Below are 19,922 nucleotides of genomic sequence, written 5' to 3' on the forward strand. Positions count from 1 at the left end.
GGCACCCGCGGTCGCTGCCCGATGACATCAGACCCCCGGGGCGGGCTCGGCCGAGGAATTTGATTGGACGAGAGGAGCTGGGCGTGGCCACCGCGTGTCCGGCTCCCGTCTAGGTGGGCTCAGCCCGAAGCGAGCGTCGTGGTGTGTAAGCGTCGCAGGCTTGCGCCCCAACCTCCCTGAGTCGCGGGCCGTGATGCTTGAGCGGGGGAGCTCCGCCTGCTAACCGAGGCGAGAGAGCCTCGTGCGACCGACAGACAAGAATTAGTCTTTTATTTTTCTTCAAAAGGTCACCGGAGGTTGTCTACAAGTGTCGTGTTCATTGCGGTGGATGTTGCCCGCTGGGCAGGCCTCTGTTTAGGGGCACTCGCGGGCGAGTAGCGAGCCCCACGAGGTGCGGGAAGAGGCCGGGGTCGACCTCTCTCTCGCCATGGGCGACTTCAGTGCGCGGCTCACGCAGTACCTGGAGGGGAGGATCTCGTTCGAGGAGTTCGAAAGGCTGCACGGAGACGCGGTAGTGAGTGCCACTACAAATGTTCGCTCTTTATTGTTACCAGCTAAGGCCCCCACCGGACCTATACTCTTGTGTAGGTCATTCTCTGAAGCGACCCGGCGATTACAAATGATGATAGGCAAATAAGTGGCGTTTGTGTAAACGTATGGCAGCCAAATCATCTGAACGGCGTGTTGATTTTAAATGTGGATAGGGGAGCGAAACAAATCCACGCAACCACAGGGAGAACATGCAAACTCCAAATGTACAGGAGCCAGGGTAGAGATTGAACCCACGACCTCCTGCACATCAGGCGAGGCAGCGAGTCCCGGTTCAATACCAGCCTACCTGTCCAATTCAATCTATATAATCACTTGTACACATGAAAAAAAACACATTCCATGTAATAATAGTTAGCATGGCACCTGCACACGAGCTAAGTTTATCTCCAACCCCGTGGCAGACGCGTCCAAGGGAAATGAGTTGGGAGCGATGTTTGCCGTGGCTTGGATCTCACCACTCAGGACGACAGGTTCAGAGTTCAGTGTGCGAACCACTGCGCCACCACTCCAAATGTAAAGCAAAACCTTCATACAATTCCCATTCATGGACCCTGGAAAGACCTTGTTTGTGTCTTCCCCGTTCTCTCGCCCCCTGCTTGCCGCTTGTGGAGGCATTAGAGGAAGAGTTTTAATGGCCTGGACGATACTTTGCCCATTGGGACAGTCACGCACGTGCAGGGATGATTACGCTCCGATAACGCAGTAGGTTGATGTCAAAGGAGCACTTTATTTAGAATGCCTTTACACGTGACTTTACAGATACACCGTAAAAATCAGTATGTATGTCGATGTTTTGTGAGTGGACGACGTCACCACGGAGCCATGCGACAGCCTATGAGCACTTGAATCACAGCTACATTCAGCTTAGCTACACGTGGTCTCAGTGCTGTCTTTCGTGGTCTTGTAATGACGTATGAAACATGTCACTGCGCTGCCGAATACGCACGTGCGCACACCGCAGCCGTGGCTATAGGCGTCTAAAGAGAGCAGCAGCATACGGCCTTGCATCGAGGCGTGAGTGTTGACGGCTGTCTTGTGGGCCGGCAGGGCTTGGTGGGAGGAGAAGAAGATGATGACCAGCGGCCTGGCTGCTCAAGTCGGCCTCGTCTACAGGAGGTTGTCGCCTCACGCAAGCCCTCGGACTCTGACGGGTCGTCAGGTGAGGGGGGGAGCTGGGGAGACCGGGTGCCAGCACTCCGGCAGTGTGCTTTCGTATCTTTACAGGGCTTAACTTCAACCCGTTCTGAGCAGGTTGGCAAAGCAGAACATATTTCCACGTGTGGCACACAACATCCAGTATACGGCCCGCTGTGATTGTGGCTCCTTGTCACGTGCCGCATCTGGTTAACTTGCAAGCCAGAACGTATTGAGAAATTCATCCCTGAATCTATTTGAAGGGGTCATGGACAAAGCACTTAATGCGTGGCTGCCATGGTGCAAAGTGCTGACTTGCACACAGGGGTCTAGAGTGGGCATTTACCCCCGTCACTGACATCCCAACCACAGCACCATGAACTCATCCACAGAGTGTTGCCCTGCCAAGTTCACTGCCTGCTTCACATTTAAAATTCCACGAAAACGGTGTCCAGCATCAGTGGAAATGATGCATGAGGCATAGCGGTTGAACTCTGTCGTACTGTCTTTTTGTGAGCGCTCTTGTGCTGTAAACACCCATTGCTGTATAAATAAATATTCTGATTCTGATGTATGGATACATTAGTATACAGCATATAAGGATTAATCGGTCAACAATAACACACTTTAATCCCATTAAGAATCATTCTTATATGATGTAATGTCTTTTGTAGATCGTCGTAGTCTTGTGTATTGAATGATAAATGTTCATAAATTAAACTGCAGCTGCGCCGTTATGCTGATCGTTGTTGAGCTGCGAGCGCTATCCGATGTCGCAATAGACGAGGCTGCAGATGGCGTCAGCAAGAAGGTGCAGAGGGCCTTTGACCTGATGATGGAGAACCGTGTGACGGGGAGCGAGGAGGAGGTGGCAGACAACGAGGACCTCGAGACAGGAGATGTCTTTGCTCTCGAGATGGAGCTGCAGAGGGAGCACAAACGCTTGCAAAAGGTTTGTTTTAATTGAGCGAGAGAAAGCCTTTGCATTTACAATGTGAGCTCGCCTGTGCTCAGAGTTCATCCGTAGGGGATTGTTGTGTTTTAAAGAAATGTTTGTAATGCTAAATTTCTACTTTTTTATCCTGGATAGGAAAGACTTCCACGGAGCAAACTCCCAAAGGTACTGCGAGGCTTGATGGGAGAGGCAAATATTCGTTTTGCACGTGGCGAACACGAGGAAACCATCAAGATGTGCATGGAAATTATTCGGCAAGGTATGTGGTTCGTTAATTGTGGACACATGGGATAGTTTGTTTCACCGCAGAGGCACTCAAATCTCTCTTAAGAATGATTATTTATCCAGTGCTGTAAGAGCAGACGTCTGTGCAAGCATCAGATTAAAACAGTCGTGTGTTTTTGTAATTGATGGTGCGATAATACAATACAGTTTGGATTTATGTTGTGCCTAAATGCAACTGTATTTCAAGATGCTGTACAGAGACAGTGGGCACATTTATTTAATAAAGAGAGGTGGTCAGTCATAGACATAGGGACAAAAGGAACGTCTTGAGCCTTGACCTGAACAGCAGCAGGGAGTCGACAACAATGATAATTGGGGAAAGTGAATAATGACAAACTATTGTAATCTTTTGCTCTATTATCAAAATCTTTTATCTTCCCATGATTAATCTTTCAGTGCTTGCCGATTAATGGCTGCAGGCATTGCATCGCCACATGAATAAACATTCTGCTTCTGATCGACCGATTAATCATCGTTTTTCTGTGTGTGTGGCAGCTCCATTGGCCCATGAGCCCTTCTCCACGCTGGCCATGTTGTACGAGGACTGTGGGGACATGGAGAAGTCTCTGCAGTTCGGCCTCATCGCCGCCTACCTGAACCCCAGCGACCCCGAGGAATGGGTCAAACTCGCCGAGCTCTCCTTGGAGCAGGACAACATCAAGCAAGCCATTTTCTGTTACACCAAAGGTGGGGAATGCAAACCTTCAAATAATGTAATTAATTCATTTACACCATTTTGTCAGTCTTAACTTGCCCTCGCTGGCCAGCATTTGGTCAAACACTTGCCCCATACCCGACAAGGTGTGGAGAGACCCTCATCCAGCAGTGACTACGTGAAATTAATTTATCTTGAAGTGCCTCATTGCGTCTTAAGACACTGTGTCATCAGGGCCTTGCATGGAAATGTTTGGTCATTCCATCCACGATCCACTCAATCTTACTTCCAACGTGATATATTACAGCTGTGCGCCACCATGCTCATCTATAACCTTTAGTCCAGATAACATCTCGGTGGCGAGATGTTTACTCCTTTACTTGGTATGCAAGAGGTTGTGGGTTTGATCCCGACCCTGACACCTGTATATTTGGAGATTGCATGTTCTCTCCGTGGATGTGTGCATTTTTCTCAGGTTCCTCCTGTTTTTCGCTCCACTTTTAGAATCAACGTGCATTTATAGCATTTGGCTGCTATAAATTTCCACTTCATAAGCCACTTTGTTGAGCTATCATTTGTGGGCCAAATGGCTTCTGAAAAGAGCTGAATAGCTCGATAGGCCTTACCTGTTAAAATAAAAACAATTTATATTTAACGAAAATTTGTTTACAGTTTGACAGATAATGTAATACATACTAGTCTTCTATACACCAAACATCATTATAAACATAACACACTCGAGACGTCACTTCCTTTTCTTCCCTGGCAGCCATCAAGTACTCGCCGAGCAACACTCAGTATCTGTGGGAGCGATCCAACCTCTACGAGCAGCTGGGAGAGCACAAGCAGGCCATGGATGGCTACCGGCGCATCCTGGCGCTGCTGCCGGAATCCGAGGGCGAACACTTCATGCAGATCACCCGCGACATGGCCAAGTGAGCGGCACAGTCAAGCTCGCTGTCACTCGATCCTCACCCTAGAACGTTTTTTGCTCTTGCGGATTTGTTTTGTTTTGCATTAATCCATTAACTTCATTCACCTCTCGTAACTGCCTGTCCGCTGCAATCCATTGGTTGTCGTACTTATTGCCGTTGTTAGTTGCAGTTGTTAGTTTCTCAGTCAGTCGACCATTGATTGGCACCTAGGTCTGTCCCGTGACCACCTTCCAGCGGGCATTCAATACTTTACTTGGCCTTAAAGTGCACATAGCCTGGCACAGGTGCCTTGGTAATGTCACCGCCACTTAGTGGCGAATGGCGGTTGTTGTTAGTTATAATGTGTATTGTTGCACATTGCATCTATGTTTACGATCACTTGAAATACATGGCTGCTTGTGTTATCTCTCCATTTGAATTCCATGGCCATCGCATCTAGGTTCGCTTTGCAAAATAGCCCATGCAGTAGCCTCAAGTTCACACCCAGTCAAGTAAACTCTTACTCTTTACTGATGTGCTTTTCCTGGTGTAGTTACCAATGCATGTGTTACACGTCTGAAGTCAAAGTGATTTCCTGCTTAAACGAGCATCGAGGCAGTGTTCATCTCCTGTTTACAGCCATGAGCCAGTAGTGGAATTTACACATTACTATCGTGGGTGAGTCTATCCATCGGACAACCATTATTGACTTTCCCACAAAGTGGTATTCATTTTATCGACCCCAGGGGAATGATGGGTTTTAAACACCCAAGCAGGATGTGAACTCGCAACATTCTGATTACGAGAGCAGCTCACTCTTCTGCTGAGCCACCTGACCAGTTACAAATGTGTCGCCATGGGAGAATATAAAAATGCTAGTTTTCAGGGACAACCACTTGAAGTATTGATTCTTAGTTTCCCAGTACTACGTCTCCTGAATTATGTCGGCATCCATAATAACGTGAGCTCAGTGATTGGTCCCGGGCTTCACACGAACGTGTTACACTGGACTGTGTGGCTCCATTAGGAGTTACTACGAGAGCAAGGACGTGGCTGGTGCCATTGGTCTGATGGAAGATGCTCTGCTCAAGCACCCAAACCTGGTCACCATGGAGGATCTGCACATGACGGCAGAGCTGTACATTGTCAGCAAGCAGTTTGAGAAGGCATTGCAGGTGCGGCTGCCACCCTGTCACACTGCTCAGACACAGGGACAAGCTTGCCTGCTGTCATACCACCAGTAGCATTGATTTACAGGTTGGACTTGTGACAATGCAGTTATTTTCATGGATTTAATCGTCAACACCTGTATTAAATTGTTTTAATGTGTGGTGCAGGTAATAACAAAATTTGCAAAAATCAACCTGGAAGAAGAAAAGGATGGACAGGCTGAAGCAGGTAAATATGTGTTAACTGCTGATGTGTCCGATCAGCTCCCTGCACCTTTGATATTTTTGACACCTCCGATTAGCACGGTTGGCTACATATGGTGCGAAAGAAATTCAACATACATACCTGCTGCACGCATGAGTGTGGTGTCAGTGGCTAAGTGGCAACTCCGCTGTGTGTGTCTCCAGGAGAGATAAAGTCGTGCACAATTCCAGAGAACATCCCCGTAGATGTGAAGGCAAAACTAATGGTGTGCCTCATTCACCTGAAGATTATGGGTCCAGTTAAGGTAAGTGCAACACCCCCTCCTACTTGCAATTGTATTTACTGTAATAGTGAACAAATGTTATAAAGAAATGTAGTTAAACTCCAAATTAAAATCAACGTGTCAGCCGATATCGTTCGATTTTTGAAGGTCTTCATTTTTGTTATTTTCTAAACAATAACACAATAGTAAAACCTCAGTCTAGAGCCATAACATAAAACCAGACCACCTTTATGTACATGTGCAGCCCTTATCCACTGCTGGATGAGGCCTCCCCATACAGTGTTGGTCATGGGACATATTTGACCGTACTTCACGCTGATCTGTGCGCATTTGTTAACGGTGGGGAGCATAGACGTTGGGAGCATATTACAATAAATAGTATTTGCTGCACTGCTCTCTTGCCCATAAGACCTGTTTCAGGCAAGGCGGTCACTAGCCCATACGAGCACTTTTCAGGTTCGACCCTACTTAGCTTCCGAGCTCTGACGAGATTGTGTGTATTCAGGGCGATTTGATTCAGTCTCTCACCTCTTCTGTGGATGCGTACATATCCGCCGTGGGCGTGGTCGCGCGTGACGTGGGTGGTTTTGTCACAGACGCTGGTCTCCTGGCTGATGGAGCAAAACCCCGAGGACATGGGCGACCTCTACCTGGACGTAGCCGAGGCCTTCCTGGAGGTCGGGGAGTACAACTCGGCCCTGCCGCTGCTCGCCTCCCTTGTCTGCTCCGAGCGATACAACCTCGCCGCCGTCTGGCTCCGTCATGCCGGCACGTGACGCCCATTCATGATTTTCACCGTCAGTTTCACCAGTGCCAGACTCGCTGCTGCCGTCTGTCTGCCGTCACGCCAACACGTAACACTCATTCATAATTTTCACCGTCAGTTTTGCCAATGCTAGAGTTGTCCTTCAGGAAAGTTATCGTGAAAGGTGCTGCAAGGTCGCTGCAGTTATACAAAACTGGAATTATCTAGGTTGTGTGTAAATGCAGCTATACCTTAACATGCTGTACAGATAGTAGGACAATTGAATACACGAGATACCACTAAAGAAGGATATTTTTTTACATCTAATTTTGTGCTTAAGTGTTTTGTAGTTTTGATATAAATCACGTCTAGTGCTTAATTTGTTTTAACACAATTCGATATGTTCCAAAGGTACAGATATTGGATATTGTAAAAATACAATATCAAATGCAGAATTTCAAGTTCAGGATCCTGCACTCACTCGAACTTACTGATTTAAAGTTATGCTATACAGAGAATTCAAGTCATTGCGATGAATGCCTCATTCTTTCAAAGAGGCATTCATCTAACATTAAGTGAATGGCCAAATAACATTATACGCACACTTTTATTTCACCATATGTGGATTGCGCTGCGGATAGTTATTTTTTGTCATATCGACGGCGTTCCGTTCTATCCTCCCCCGTGCCACCTGCGCAGAGTGCCTGAATGCATTGGGCCTGACGCAGCGGGCTGCCGAGAGCTACAACCAGGTGGTGGCCCTTGCCCCCATGCACCTGGGAGCCCGGATGTCTCTGTCCGCGCTGCAGCAGCAGCTGGGCCAGCCCGAGAAGGCGCTGGAGGCCCTCAACGCCCCACACACAGACGAGCTGTCTGACTGCGAGGACACCGCAAAGCAGGTCTGTCCGGACTAGTAGAACCTCTCGAGCCACTAGCAGACCCCAGGACACACTAAGGTGCTGTGACATTGCTGAGAAGATGCAGTGAAATGCTAAACAAGGACTTCACCAGATCACAACCAGGGCCATGCAGCGCTACCCCAGGCCATATAATCTAATTTGCCCATGAATGTTTCTACGTATATTTGTTGAGCTACTGCAAATAATATAATTAACCTAACAGGTAAATAATGAAACTAATTATTTGGTGCTTTGCAATGGAAGTGCTGCACAAACTCAACATGAACTGCTTTTTGTGTTTAGTTTGGTGTTCTCCCACTCCTACATACATACATATAATCACATAATTCAACACATTCGTCAACAACACTGCCTTAAAAAGGAAAAGTTTCCAACAGGTTACGGTTCGAGCAGTGACCTTCATAGCACAACAAATATAAATAATGATCAGCTCTGACGTAAAAAAAGTTTTTTTTTAATTGAGGATGTTTTTCCTAATAAAGCGTGAATTTCTTGTGTTTTCAGGAAATTCAGTTGCTGTTGCACCGATCAATTCTGCTATGTTCTCAACGGAAAATGGCCGACTGTGTGGACACACACCTCATGTTACTCTCGATGCTCCTGAAGGTAAAGATAACCATCCGTTCACCTCATTGGCATCATCATTACATTTAGTTTTTCCCAAGATTAGCGATTTCATGCAACACAATGCAAAGTTCCTTTGGGGGAAGTATCTCGTTACAGAGAGCACATCTATGTTTACTCGGAAGGTTTTGTTGAACCTGTGCGGTGTTGTGGCTGTGCGATGGCTGGAAGGGGGCCATGGTCAGGTCGCAGGTGTCTGTGGTGTCCAGCACCAAGGATGGCGCCCGGCACCTCTACCTGTTGAAGAGGTCCGACGAGACGCCTAAGAAGGGCACCAGCTCTGTGCTGGACAACATGCAAGGTGGAGTTTTCAATTTAGGTTCAATGCGTGACCGCATTAGGTCTGCCTGTCTGTTCCTTTTAACCCTGGGGCATTACTGTAATGATAAGAAAACCGCCCAAATTGATCAGATGGGTTAGCGTAAATTTGGAGATGCAAAACGAAGGAAATGGACTGTTTGCAAATACAGATCTAGCATTTTGCTCCGTCGGTTTCGGCACTGCGAATTTACATGGATATATCTAAATCGACTCAAGTCTCTCGTAACGGACTTGACTTATGCGTGACCACCCCCCTGAATCCCTGCCCTCTCCCCACAGACACTGCTCTGTGCAGCTCACTTCTGCTTGCACCTTCTCCCTCTTCCCTCCCATTTGAACACTCTCTTATCTCCGACATCTCAGCCCAGTCATTTATCCTCCCCCCCTTCCTGGCTGATGCTTTTTCTTTCTTTCTACTGCTCATCTTGAGCAATGCCCTCTTTGTATGTCTGTCTTCCCCCTTTTCTGGTCGTCTTGGCCTCTGCACTTTTCTGCAACTGATCCTACTCCCATTCCCGTGGCGTGTCATGGGTAAAAGGTTTTCTACTTCAAAGACGAATGCATGCTGGCAAGCGTTACATAATTTATGCAAATTTGCGCTTTTATGACTTGTTATTGTACCCACTGACCGTCAAGCTTCAGGTCCTCCAGCCTTTCTCATCCCCCTGTGTTCGGGCAGGTAAGGCCAGCCTGCTGGGCCGAGAGATCTGGTGGGACCTGCTGCAAAGGGCCGTGTGCGAGCTGGCCAACCTGGGCCGCCACGACGAGGCCGAGTTATTGTGCGACACCGGCCTGGAGTTCTACTACTTCTACGAGGACCGGCCCAAGCGCAAGGAGCTAGAGAGCCTCGGACTCTCCGCTGCATTCCTCAGCAAAAACTTCCGCAAGGCGTACAACTACATTCGGTTAGCGACCGCATCACAGTTATTTAAACGTTGTTATGTATGGCGCCATCAGGTACTAGAATTGGTTATCTTTAATGATGAACCTAGATTTCAAAAATGGAAAACTGTAATAATATAACCCTGTTAACTCGTAGAATCATCCTCATGGAGAATTTAAACAAGCCGCAGCTTTGGAACATCTTCAACCAGATAACGGCAAACTCCCAGGACATCAGACACCATCGGTTCTGCCTGCGCCTCTTGCTGAAGAACCCAAACAACTTGCCGCTATGTATTCTCAATGGGCACAACGCGTTTGTGGCTGGAAGCTTCAAACACGCACTGGGTGAGTGTTCATGCAGACAGCGCTAGTCAGGCACAGGCGCCGAGATGCCGTATTCGAGATGCACGAGGCGTGAGATTTCATCTGCGTCTTTTGCCCATTACGTTGTCATGTTTCTCATTTCAGGGCAATATGTTCAGGCCTACAGGACTAACACGAAGGAGCCCATGTTCTGCCTGTGTATCGGCCTAACCTTTGTTCATATGGCATCTCAGAAGTTCGCCAACAAAAGGCATCCGCTCATCATTCAGGTTATGATGCACATCGTGTTGTTGCAGCCATAGCTCGACTACAAGGTGACGTTTGACTTTTTCAAAGTCGATAACTAGGCGGCCACCCAAAGTGACTGAGTAACCAATACAAACCAAGCAGACGACCTGACACTCATAAACTGATGATGCATTGAAACGAGTCATGTAACGATTTACCTCCTGTAAATAAATACATTGCCACCATTTATTGTCACATTTTATTCCAATAATCAATAGTTTTTTGTCTTGGGCTTTAATTTATCCCATTTAATTTGCTTCAACCGTTAGCCTGTGTAATTTATATTCAATTTGCATGAATTAAGAAGAATCGATTATCAGAAGCACAATTACCTATTTTAATCAATGAATTGCTCCTTGCCCAAATGGCACAGCCCATGCCGTTGCTCAGGGAGGATGTGCGGCTTGTGCTTGCAGGGGTTTTCCTTCTTGATGCAGTACCTGGAGCTGCGTGGCCATGGGCAGGAGAGCTACTACAACGTGGGCCGTGCTCTCCATCAGCTGGGCCTCACCCACCTCGCCATCCACTACTACCAGCAGACCCTCGCCTGCCCGCCCCCAGAGTGCCAGGTGAACCACGCACGAATTTGCAATGTGCTTGTAACATTGAAGGCATGCTTTCGGTGGCATAATTTATCCGTTTGCCATGTGAGAAATGTTAAAACGTTAAAATAAATACATGAGCTTTGGTGGTTTTATCTGCCATCGTAAACTTGGAGGGGAGGCAGCAGAGCCGCAAGCCGACATGGCATGGGGAAGCCTTCATCCAGTCGTTGATTTGACAAAAGACTGTTTTTGAAAGTTTTGTACTCGTTCCAGGGAATGGATCCACAGCAGCTGGACTTGAGGAGGGAGGCTGCATACAACCTCTCCTTGATCTACCAGAGCAGCGGCAACCCTGATATGGCCCGGGCTACCATCCACAAATATATTGTCATTTGATGGACATTTGCCTGCTGGGGGATTGGTGCCTTTCCATTGGCAGCATTATCAAGTCCCTCCATTCATGGACTGTCTGCATTTTTTTGGTATCGGGTTATTCCTCAGCAGAGAATAAGTTCTACCAATAATCTCAATATTGAACTGCATGTTTTGTTTTTTTCACATTACAACTCGTATAGGTTCTACTGCATTAAAATGTACTTTTACAAGAAATCTGACAGTTACAAAGCATTTTAAATGACACACTATTTAAGCCCAAAACATTATATAATTAATCTTTATTGTAAATGCATAGGTCAAGCAACTTCATGATGTACATATTAAAGCACTTTTAATATCATGCAGCACTCAAAAGTATTTTATAGACCCCTGACGGTGTGTTCCACTCACCCCAGACAATGAGGGCAAGGGTAGTTGAGACAGCTGTGATGGACAACAGAAACTGGGGTCTCGCACACTCCTCGCTAATCCCGCTACAGCTCCATCATTAGAGTGTGCCTCCACATGGAGTGCTGCTATCCAGCGCATCAAGCAGCGGTTCTGCTCTGCTATTGGTTCCTTCCAGGCAACGCTCTCCTTGCGCTGGACTCAGGCCACACAGCTGCAAGCCCATGAGGAGGACACGGAGGAAAAAGGCACTGTGATGGGTGGGTGGATAGCCAGTAATTTAGATGCTTACAAATGCCCATGTCCTTAAAACCATGTGCAGCAGGCTCGGTGGTGCAAGTAAAAATATGCTAGCTTATGTGGCGAGTGATAACACTGTAGAAAGGGAACAGAACAGCACAGGTAGTGTCGTCGAATAATTTGAATGTCACTCGCAGTTTAAAATGCCAAAGTGTATTGAAAACAAAGTGACAGCTCTTTGTAAACTAGTATCATATAATATGAATGCAAGGTAAACTATCAGGTATAACAAAGGCACTACAGTATTGAGTACAACAGACTAATTTGCCAGTTCAGTGGCTTGCAAATGTAAAAAGTGAACACTGCTAATTGCATACGGGTTTATATAATAGCTATAGAAATACTTTATAAAATTATAAAATCAGACTGGATTAAGCTGGGCAAGAAATCCACAGTTAATAGTTATCGTCAACACTCATCTGCCTAAAAAAATATGCAGATTCATCCATATTCTTGTGCAAAACATAGGTGTGGGAACACCAGCAGCAGGGAGGCACAGTGGTGCACTTTCAACTTTTGTACAGGGGGCCCAAGCCATTTACTGTGCCACCTCAAGGTTCCCCCCTTGGCTATTTAACAAGGCGCCCCAGTGGCTTCTCGCCTGCCCAGATTCCAAATCATTCCCACACGCCTGTTCACACGTCACATGCCAACACCGCAGAGAACGGAGAAACGGTGGGAAGGGGGGTGGTGCTTAAATAGAATAGTGTTACATGGAGCTGATATCTAGCGCCGTGGCGTGCACCAGGGCAGGCACGACCACCGCAGTCTCGTTGAGCTGTCCCATCTCCACGGGCGAAGGGGCTCCGGGCGGCTCCCTCCGCGTCCCCCGCCAGCTTGCCACTCCACGGCTGCCGACGGGCCTCCACACCTCGCCCTTTATGGCCGCCACCAGGTAGACGAGGCTGGCGATAGCGAGGCAGATGGCCCCCAGCACGGTAGAGAGCAGCAGGCCTCCGGGGACGGCCAGGGACATGTGCAGCGCGGCCCGCGCGTAGTAGCTCCTGGACAGAGGGCCCAGGGCCGCCACGGCCGCCGTCACCAAGCGCTGGCCGTCGCGCTCCACGGTGCCGCCCGAGGCCGCCTGACCGCGCGGGTACTCGAGCAGCACGACCAGGGCCCCGGCCGCGACGGCGTAGGCAGCGAGGCCCCAGCTGCTGAAGCGGCCCGCGACCGCCACCAGCCCCCCCGCCGCCAGGATGAGGCCCGAGGCGAGCGCCTGTTCGTTGGCCCACGGCCCCCACTCGCCCATGACGAGGCCTCTCCTCCCAAGCACCTGCAGGGAGATTGGGATGATGAGAGAATTGTTAATCCACTGTTGGATGAGGGTCTCCCCACACCGTTCAGGTTGTCGGGGTTGTTTTTACAATAAATTTACATTTTTTTGCGAGATGTTAATTACCTCGCCTAGTATGAAGGAGGTCGTGGGACTGATCCCAACCCTGACCGCCTGTATATTTGGAGTTTTCATGTTCTCCACATGGTCGCGTGGATTTTTCTGTCCTCGAGTTTTCCCCTCCACATTTATAAACGTGCGTTGGGAGTACAGTATCTGGCTGCTATACATTTCCACATGATAAGCCATATCTGTTGAGGTCGGCTTCTGAAAAAGAGCTATATAGATCAGTGGGCCTTACCTGTGGAAATTGTTTTTAAAGTTGACTGCACTGCCCTCTGGCGCACAACACGCGGAACCGCGACAATCAAAGCGACATTCCTGCAGCAGTCGTTCTGTCATCGCCCCGTGCTCCTCCAGACTCGGCGAGACGCGTCAAGGACACATGCTGCATAGCGCCATGTGTTTAGATGTCGCCCTGCGAAAACTTGTGGAAGTAATGCAAACCCCCATTCCTCTCCCATCCCAAGCGATGCACGAGGTTGACACTTCAACTCCCGCAATCAGGATGACAGCTCTCAACTCTCACTCTGCCCCGCGATCAGTCTAATAAATGAACGTTCACGTTTAACCAACATTACCGCCGTCGTCTAAGCCATCACTCCATCACAAACATCTCGTGAATATCCGCGAAAACTCTCAATCATCACTTGCTAACCCCACAATCGTTACCACTATCGCAATGACCATCATGCCTACGACCGCCATGATCAACATCACCACCCACCATCATCACTACCCCCATCACCACCATCTGAACATCAGCATCGCTTCCATAACCAGTATCCACGACCACCCAAATACCATCCTCACCATCAACATCATAAACACCGCCACTACCAGCATCCCTACCACTATCAACAACCATCACCAATCACGATCACTAGCGTCACTTCCACCACCACCATCATCACTACAATCATCACTACCATCATCATCAACACTATCATCATCATCATCACCACCATCATCACTACCACCATCATCACTACCATCATCGCCACCATCATCATCATCATCACTACCACCACCATCACTACAATCATCATCACTACCATCATCATCATCACCACCACCATCATCACTACCATCATCGCCACCACCATCATCATCACTACCAGCAAAAGACAAAGATGCCCCCACCCCCCGTATAGCCGGAGCAGACTGATGGTTCCGTGAGCCCCTACGAAGGGCCAACACGGCACACGGCACGGGGTGTGTGGCCAGCACGGCGCCCGGCCGCCTTTGTCTCCCTCGCGGCGGTGTATACGCGTGGCGCCAGCTCCCCGTGCGAAGCCGAGTGGACCCAGCGCGAGGCTCTCGCGCCTCTCGGGCTCGCCGCCTTCGGAGCGCCGTGCGCGCCAACCACGACACTACCGCGCCCCACAGCGACCACCGACCCAGGCGACTGCCCTCGCGACCGCCGCCTCCTCCTGCTGCTGCTGCTCACTCGTGATGGAGGAGGAGGTGGAGGAGGAGGGGAAGGTGGAGGAGGGGAGATGTCCTCACCGCTGCGGCAGCGGGGGCCGCCTCAAAGGCGGCGGCGGCGGCGCCAAGGAGCGAGGCCCGGGACGGTGGTGGCAGCGGCGGCCATGGGGCGGCAGGGGGGGGGGTCCGGGGAGACACGGGGGGGGCAGGGGGAGGTGGGGGGGGGCAGGGGGAGGTGGGGGGGGGCAGGGGGAGGTGGGGGGGGGCAGGGGGAGGTGGGGGGGCAGGGGGAGGTGGGGGGCAGGGGGAGGTGGGGGGGGCAGGGGGAGGTGGGGGGGGCAGGTGGAGGTGGGGGGGTAGAGGGAGATGGGGGGGCAGGGGGAGGTGGGGGGGCAGGGGAGACACGGGGGGGGGGCAGAGGGAAATGGGGGGGGGGGGTAGAGGGAGGTGGGGGGCAGCGGGAGATGGGGGGGGTAGAGGTAGACACGAGGGGGGGGCACGAGGGGGGGGGGGGTGCGCTCCGTTACTCGCCGCCGATACGCGACTACGAGTCGGGTATCGATTCTCCCTCGCACCGATTCCAACTAGAGTCCTCGATATCGTGGGAGGCGTCGTTTGGGTTGATCCATCGCGGTGTTTGTATCGCAACGCGGGGCACGAACGAAGCCGTTCATTGATGACTCGCGATGGCGCATTGGAGCGATCGCGTCAATCGATCAATCGGTGATCGCGTTCCCGATCCCACGCAGAGACAACGCGCGCACGTCGGGATCGATCGCTTGGGAGAGATTTCGTGCAAATCCTCCAGAACACAGCAGAAGTAACATCAGCAACATCAGCAAAGTGAGAGTGTGTGAACGCATAGAGGCACGAAGAGAACGGGGCCGAGTTGCGGAGCTACGTGAACGAGAATTATCGATCGCGTTGTTGTTTGTTTATTTGATCCGGATCGATATGGCTGGAGGCAGATCGAACGGACGGCGACTGACGCTTTGCCTTGGTGCGGCTGCTGAGGGCAGGTGGCGCTGTGACTCCATCGACGCTGCGCTCACAAAGTTTAAAGATCCCGTGGAAAGTGAATGAATAAGTAATATTTAAAAAAAACTTTTTTTAAAACACGCTTTAATGAAATGTACCGTACGAGTAATGGCAGAACTCCAGGAAGTGGGCCCGAAGCTTGCCATAACGTAAGGAACCGTGGTGATTTACAGCCAACGTGAGTTTACTTAGACCCAAGCCGAAACATAACATATAAACAATGATTGCTTAATTTTTTTATGATAGAATATAGTATTGTCATCAGTATGACATACGTATACTAAGTTTGCAGTCGATACCACATTGGGAAGTGGGTTAAAATTTCGTTACAAGATTTGAGGATACGACAACAACAGAGTGAGTTAAATAAAAGCTTGTAAAATAAAAAAAACAAGAGTAGGTTTTAGCCTTTCTGGCAATAAAACAGGAAGCGTTAAGATGTTCAAACACCAAATAGATGCATTTTGCAAGGCGGCAAGTCAGCATTAACCACACACACTACGTGTGGTGAGCATGCAAACAAAACGTGTTCTGATAACACTGTAACAAAATAAATGTTCCTGGGTATGAAGTGTTATTTCCTAATTGCTTATGCCTCAAAAGTACAAAAAATTGCTATTATTCCCCGCAAACTTTGCTTTTGTGACCAAGACAATGATATTTTGAAATGTACTTATTTTCAATGAGAAGACGGGCGACTTTGTGTTTTTCGTTCACGTAAAGCCCTGGTCACAAAAGCAAAGTTTGTGAGGAATAATAGCCAGTTTCTATACTTTTAGACATAAGCAATACAAAATTAACACTTAGTACCCAGGAACAAAAATTGTGTTACATAGTGTAGCAATATATGCATTGTCTTTGAGACTGATTGGCCTACACCAGAGAGATGTGTAAAGATGTTTAAACACCAAATATAGGTAAGATAGCACCGTACGTATTTTTTTCTTACCACGAATTAAGGGACCCTCCTTTTAGCCAGTTTCCCGAGTCCGTGACCGCGGCAGCAATGGAACGAAGGAAAAAAGCCCTCAATATTGCAGAGAGCGAGTTACAGGGGCCTCAAGGAATGTTTCACAATAACGTAATGCCTCTTGTGAGCAACGAATTAACAATCAATAATAGGGGTTTTCTCCTTTTTTCTGGCGACAAAACTGAAACCTTTTGCAAGGAATCATGTTAACATTAACCACAATACTTGCAGTCAGAATCCAAACAAAAAATAATTTATGCATTGTCCTTGAAACGGATTGGTCCACACCAGAGACAGCTTTCCTTAGAGCCTAGTCTCATACGGTGTTCGACCAGATGACGTCAAAAGGCGCACGGAAGGGAAAGACCCTATTATTATATTTTGGTACTGGCAAAGGAGGCCTCATGATGAATTTTACAATCGTTTAATTAACAAGATTATGTTTCGTTGCCATGTTGCCCCAGTAAAGGCTCAGCGAGTCCCAATACTCTTTTGTCAGGAGGGCCCTGTCAAGTTGCATGGCAGTACGGGGCGGTGTGTAATCCCAGGAAGCCAATAGCTCAGTGGGCTTTGCCTTGTAAAATAAAACAGTTTAGTGCTTTGTATATATTTTTGTGTGATTTGCTAACCTTTCATAAACTTTGCACTCATAGAGTGTTTATTGTTGTTGTAACGTTCTGATCAGTCCCTACTGGGCATCTGTGAAAAAAGAGCTTGAAAGCTCATCGTATTCCTCCAGTATAAATAAATATTCAGTTTCTGAATTGGCACCGGTGGAACCATCAACCACATCGGAACATCGTCAACAGCCGATGAGCACATCTCCTGCGTACATGGGAAATTACAGACACAAGCCAATGGAGCGCGACTGTGGCCATGCATCCCAAACTACAGACCACGCAGTAAACCTCTGGAGAAACATACTGTAGAGACAAATAAAGACACAGAGACCCATATAGACACATTAAAGACAATTCACGGCCATGCAACCCAAACTACAGACCACGCAGTAAACCTCTAGAGGCACAAAGACGTACATATTGACTACACGGAGTTACATAGAGACAAATAAAGATACAGAGACCCATATAGACACATTAAACACAATTCACGGCCATGCCACCCAAACTAAGGACCTTACAGTAAACCCAGAGACACATAGATACATATAAACCCATAGAGATAGATAGACATAAAGCCAAGCCAGTGTATTGCGATTGTGTGGAGAGCGGTGGCATAGCGGTTGACATGCTGCGCTACGAAACCAAATACCCGAGTTCGATTCTCACTCACGGCCAACACCAGTGACGATTATCTGAACTGGTCCTGGGCCTTCACTAGGTCGACTCAGCCTCAATGAGTATCTGGTGCGGCGTGTAAACATCGCGACTGAGGAGACAAAGGCGTTCGAGCGTGATGCTGGCCACCCACCCCACCCCCTCGTGTGCCATTCTGGACTTCATAAGTGCTCGCTCACAGCATTTGCCCCAACCGGTTTATTAAGACTATACGGGAGATCTTTGTTTTGTTTGTATGCATGTATTTTTGTCGGTCAGGCTTGTGTGTGTATATATGTGTGTGCGAGTCTTTGTGTGTTGGGTATGTTTATCTCACCTTCTATCTCGGTGTGCATGCCTGTAGAGTGTAGAGGGTGGGCGAGAAGTCCCTATACCCGCGCCTCACCATGTTCTACTTGAACACAGAGGTAAAGGGATATGGAGACTTCCCGTCCGCCCTGTATGTTTAGCGTGGGTACCAGTCTGTGAACATGTTCGTTAGTGTGTATCTCTCATATCTGGTTATCTCCGGTTGCTCCATAACCTGCGTCTCCATGTCTGTATGCGTGCGTCTCAATTGTCTGACTGCCCCACCAACTTCCCCCCCAACCCACTCATTCACCCTTCACTCACCTGTTGCACGGACACCTCACCTGGACGGGCTTGTCCCTGGGAGTGGGGGGGGGGGGGTCTCTGAGCGTCGGACAGCAAAAGTTGACTTCGTGTTCTGCCGCCACTGATAGACGGGACCCGCGGGTCATTATCTAGCGATGGCATTCATCCGTCTCGCCTCCTGGCTCTCCGTCTCGCCTCCTGGCACCCTTTCAAAGTTGCTGCATTCCTCGCATTCCCCGCGGAACTAGGCCATGCCGTGCCTTGAGAACATTGCTACCCACGGGCAAGATGCAATAACTGTGTGGGGTTATCGCCTTCACCAACCCGCACGGACCAGCGCGGTGAAGTATCGTCGAGGAACCATCATCATCGGCATCGGCATTAATCCAACTTTGTCATGTATGTCATGTCCTCGTATGTTTAAATACGAGTGCGATACTCAACTTTATTCCAGGTGAATATTTCTCAAATAAAATTTGACTATAAACGTCGTTTAGGAGTTTTTTTTCCGAGACAACATACGTTACAGAAAGTTGCTTTCATTTAATACGGTATTGATTTATGTTCGTCAGTTCGTGCTGTATTTTCGATTTCTTCTGTAATGCAATTGTTTTTGCTTTGATTTGTATTTTGTTATTTCACTGATTTATTTTTGATTCATTGTTGTACTTAGTTCCTTGTTATTGCTTTTGTAATTTTAATTAACCTGGTCACTGTTGCAAATGAGACTTTCTCTGTCTCTTGAGTTCTCACCCGGCTAAACAAAATAAACCAGACAAAGGCTTGTAGATGAGTATTTGTACAACAGTGCGGTCCATTCACAAGTGTATCAGCAGGGGTTCTGATAGTGTGCACATGCCACAGTAGTTGTGTAGAACTATCTGTTCTAATAATGGATAAATGTTGTATTGTATGTATGTTGAAGTTCTTTTGCACCGTACGTACGCCAAACGTACAAATCGGAGGTGCATGTTGTGGGTTTACTCTCCAACACACCGGTATGCTGACGGAGTAACACATTGGCGTGTTTCCTTTACGTGACAAACCTTACTAATGGGCTGTGCCCGATGGTGGTGGGTAACGACACATTTATATTTACGCAATCTAACCCCAAAAACCCCTTTATTTTGGATATTGGTCGCAAAAGTCTACGTGTTAAACCTTTAATAATGGAACTCTCCAGGCCTTAACTCAGCCGGAGCAGTCTCGAATTCTAATCCGGGACTCATTTTAACACGCCACATCCATATCGCCTTATTTTTTCTGAATCTAGTTTATATTGTGACAGGACAATAATATAGGATTGCTATT

At 48.3% G+C, this 19,922-nt stretch overlaps 2 protein-coding genes across 5 annotated transcripts; one reads left to right on the forward strand and one right to left on the reverse strand.

The window, feature by feature from the left end:
- Nucleotides 1–22: 22 nt before the first annotated feature.
- GTF3C3 (general transcription factor IIIC subunit 3) lies at nucleotides 23–11,478 on the forward strand. 2 transcript variants are annotated; one of them, XM_061563544.1, is made up of 18 exons: nucleotides 23–511; nucleotides 1,600–1,711; nucleotides 2,469–2,638; nucleotides 2,777–2,900; nucleotides 3,422–3,613; nucleotides 4,351–4,516; nucleotides 5,523–5,670; nucleotides 5,833–5,893; nucleotides 6,073–6,173; nucleotides 6,749–6,920; nucleotides 7,597–7,796; nucleotides 8,322–8,423; nucleotides 8,613–8,742; nucleotides 9,442–9,667; nucleotides 9,802–9,992; nucleotides 10,116–10,240; nucleotides 10,676–10,828; nucleotides 11,078–11,478. In XM_061563544.1, exons 1-18 carry the CDS (start codon nucleotides 428–430, stop codon nucleotides 11,198–11,200), a joined length of 2,580 nt encoding a protein of 859 aa, XP_061419528.1. In that variant the 5' UTR covers nucleotides 23–427; the 3' UTR covers nucleotides 11,201–11,478. The 2 variants fall into 2 exon arrangements, with proteins under 2 accessions (XP_061419528.1, XP_061419527.1); XM_061563543.1 differs by having other exon boundaries at nucleotides 23–514; nucleotides 11,078–11,477.
- On the reverse strand, nucleotides 11,462–18,647 carry LOC133349792 (cytochrome b-245 light chain). 3 transcript variants are annotated; one of them, XM_061563545.1, is made up of 2 exons: nucleotides 18,630–18,647; nucleotides 11,462–13,163 (listed from the first exon to the last, which is right to left on the reverse strand). In XM_061563545.1, exon 2 carries the CDS (start codon nucleotides 13,137–13,139, stop codon nucleotides 12,597–12,599), a length of 543 nt encoding a protein of 180 aa, XP_061419529.1. In that variant the 5' UTR covers nucleotides 13,140–13,163; nucleotides 18,630–18,647; the 3' UTR covers nucleotides 11,462–12,596. The 3 variants fall into 3 exon arrangements, with proteins under 3 accessions (XP_061419529.1, XP_061419530.1, XP_061419531.1); XM_061563546.1 differs by lacking the exon at nucleotides 18,630–18,647 and adding an exon at nucleotides 14,793–14,905; XM_061563547.1 differs by lacking the exon at nucleotides 18,630–18,647 and adding an exon at nucleotides 14,734–14,869.
- Between the last annotated feature and the right edge of the window lie 1,275 nt (nucleotides 18,648–19,922).

The sequence above is a fragment of the Lethenteron reissneri genome, chromosome 31 (genome assembly GCF_015708825.2).
Source record: "Lethenteron reissneri isolate LAM-NWPU_2019-01 chromosome 31, ASM1570882v1, whole genome shotgun sequence".
NCBI lineage: Eukaryota > Metazoa > Chordata > Hyperoartia > Petromyzontiformes > Petromyzontidae > Lethenteron > Lethenteron reissneri.

What these genes read in the sequence shown, in the direction of transcription:
- GTF3C3 (XM_061563543.1), top strand. Translation starts at nt 428, where the DNA reads ATGGGCGACTTCAGTGCGCGGCTCACGCAGTACCTGGAGGGGAGGATC. An exon ending in CATGGAAATTATTCGGCAAG is followed by an intron (nt 2,901 to 3,421) that starts GTATGTGGTTCG and finishes TGTGTGTGGCAG; the next exon opens with CTCCATTGGCCCATGAGCCC. An exon ending in GGATGGACAGGCTGAAGCAG is followed by an intron (nt 5,894 to 6,072) that starts GTAAATATGTGT and finishes GTGTGTCTCCAG; the next exon opens with GAGAGATAAAGTCGTGCACA.
- LOC133349792 (XM_061563545.1), bottom strand. Translation starts at nt 13,139, where the DNA reads ATGGGCGAGTGGGGGCCGTGGGCCAACGAACAGGCGCTCGCCTCGGGC.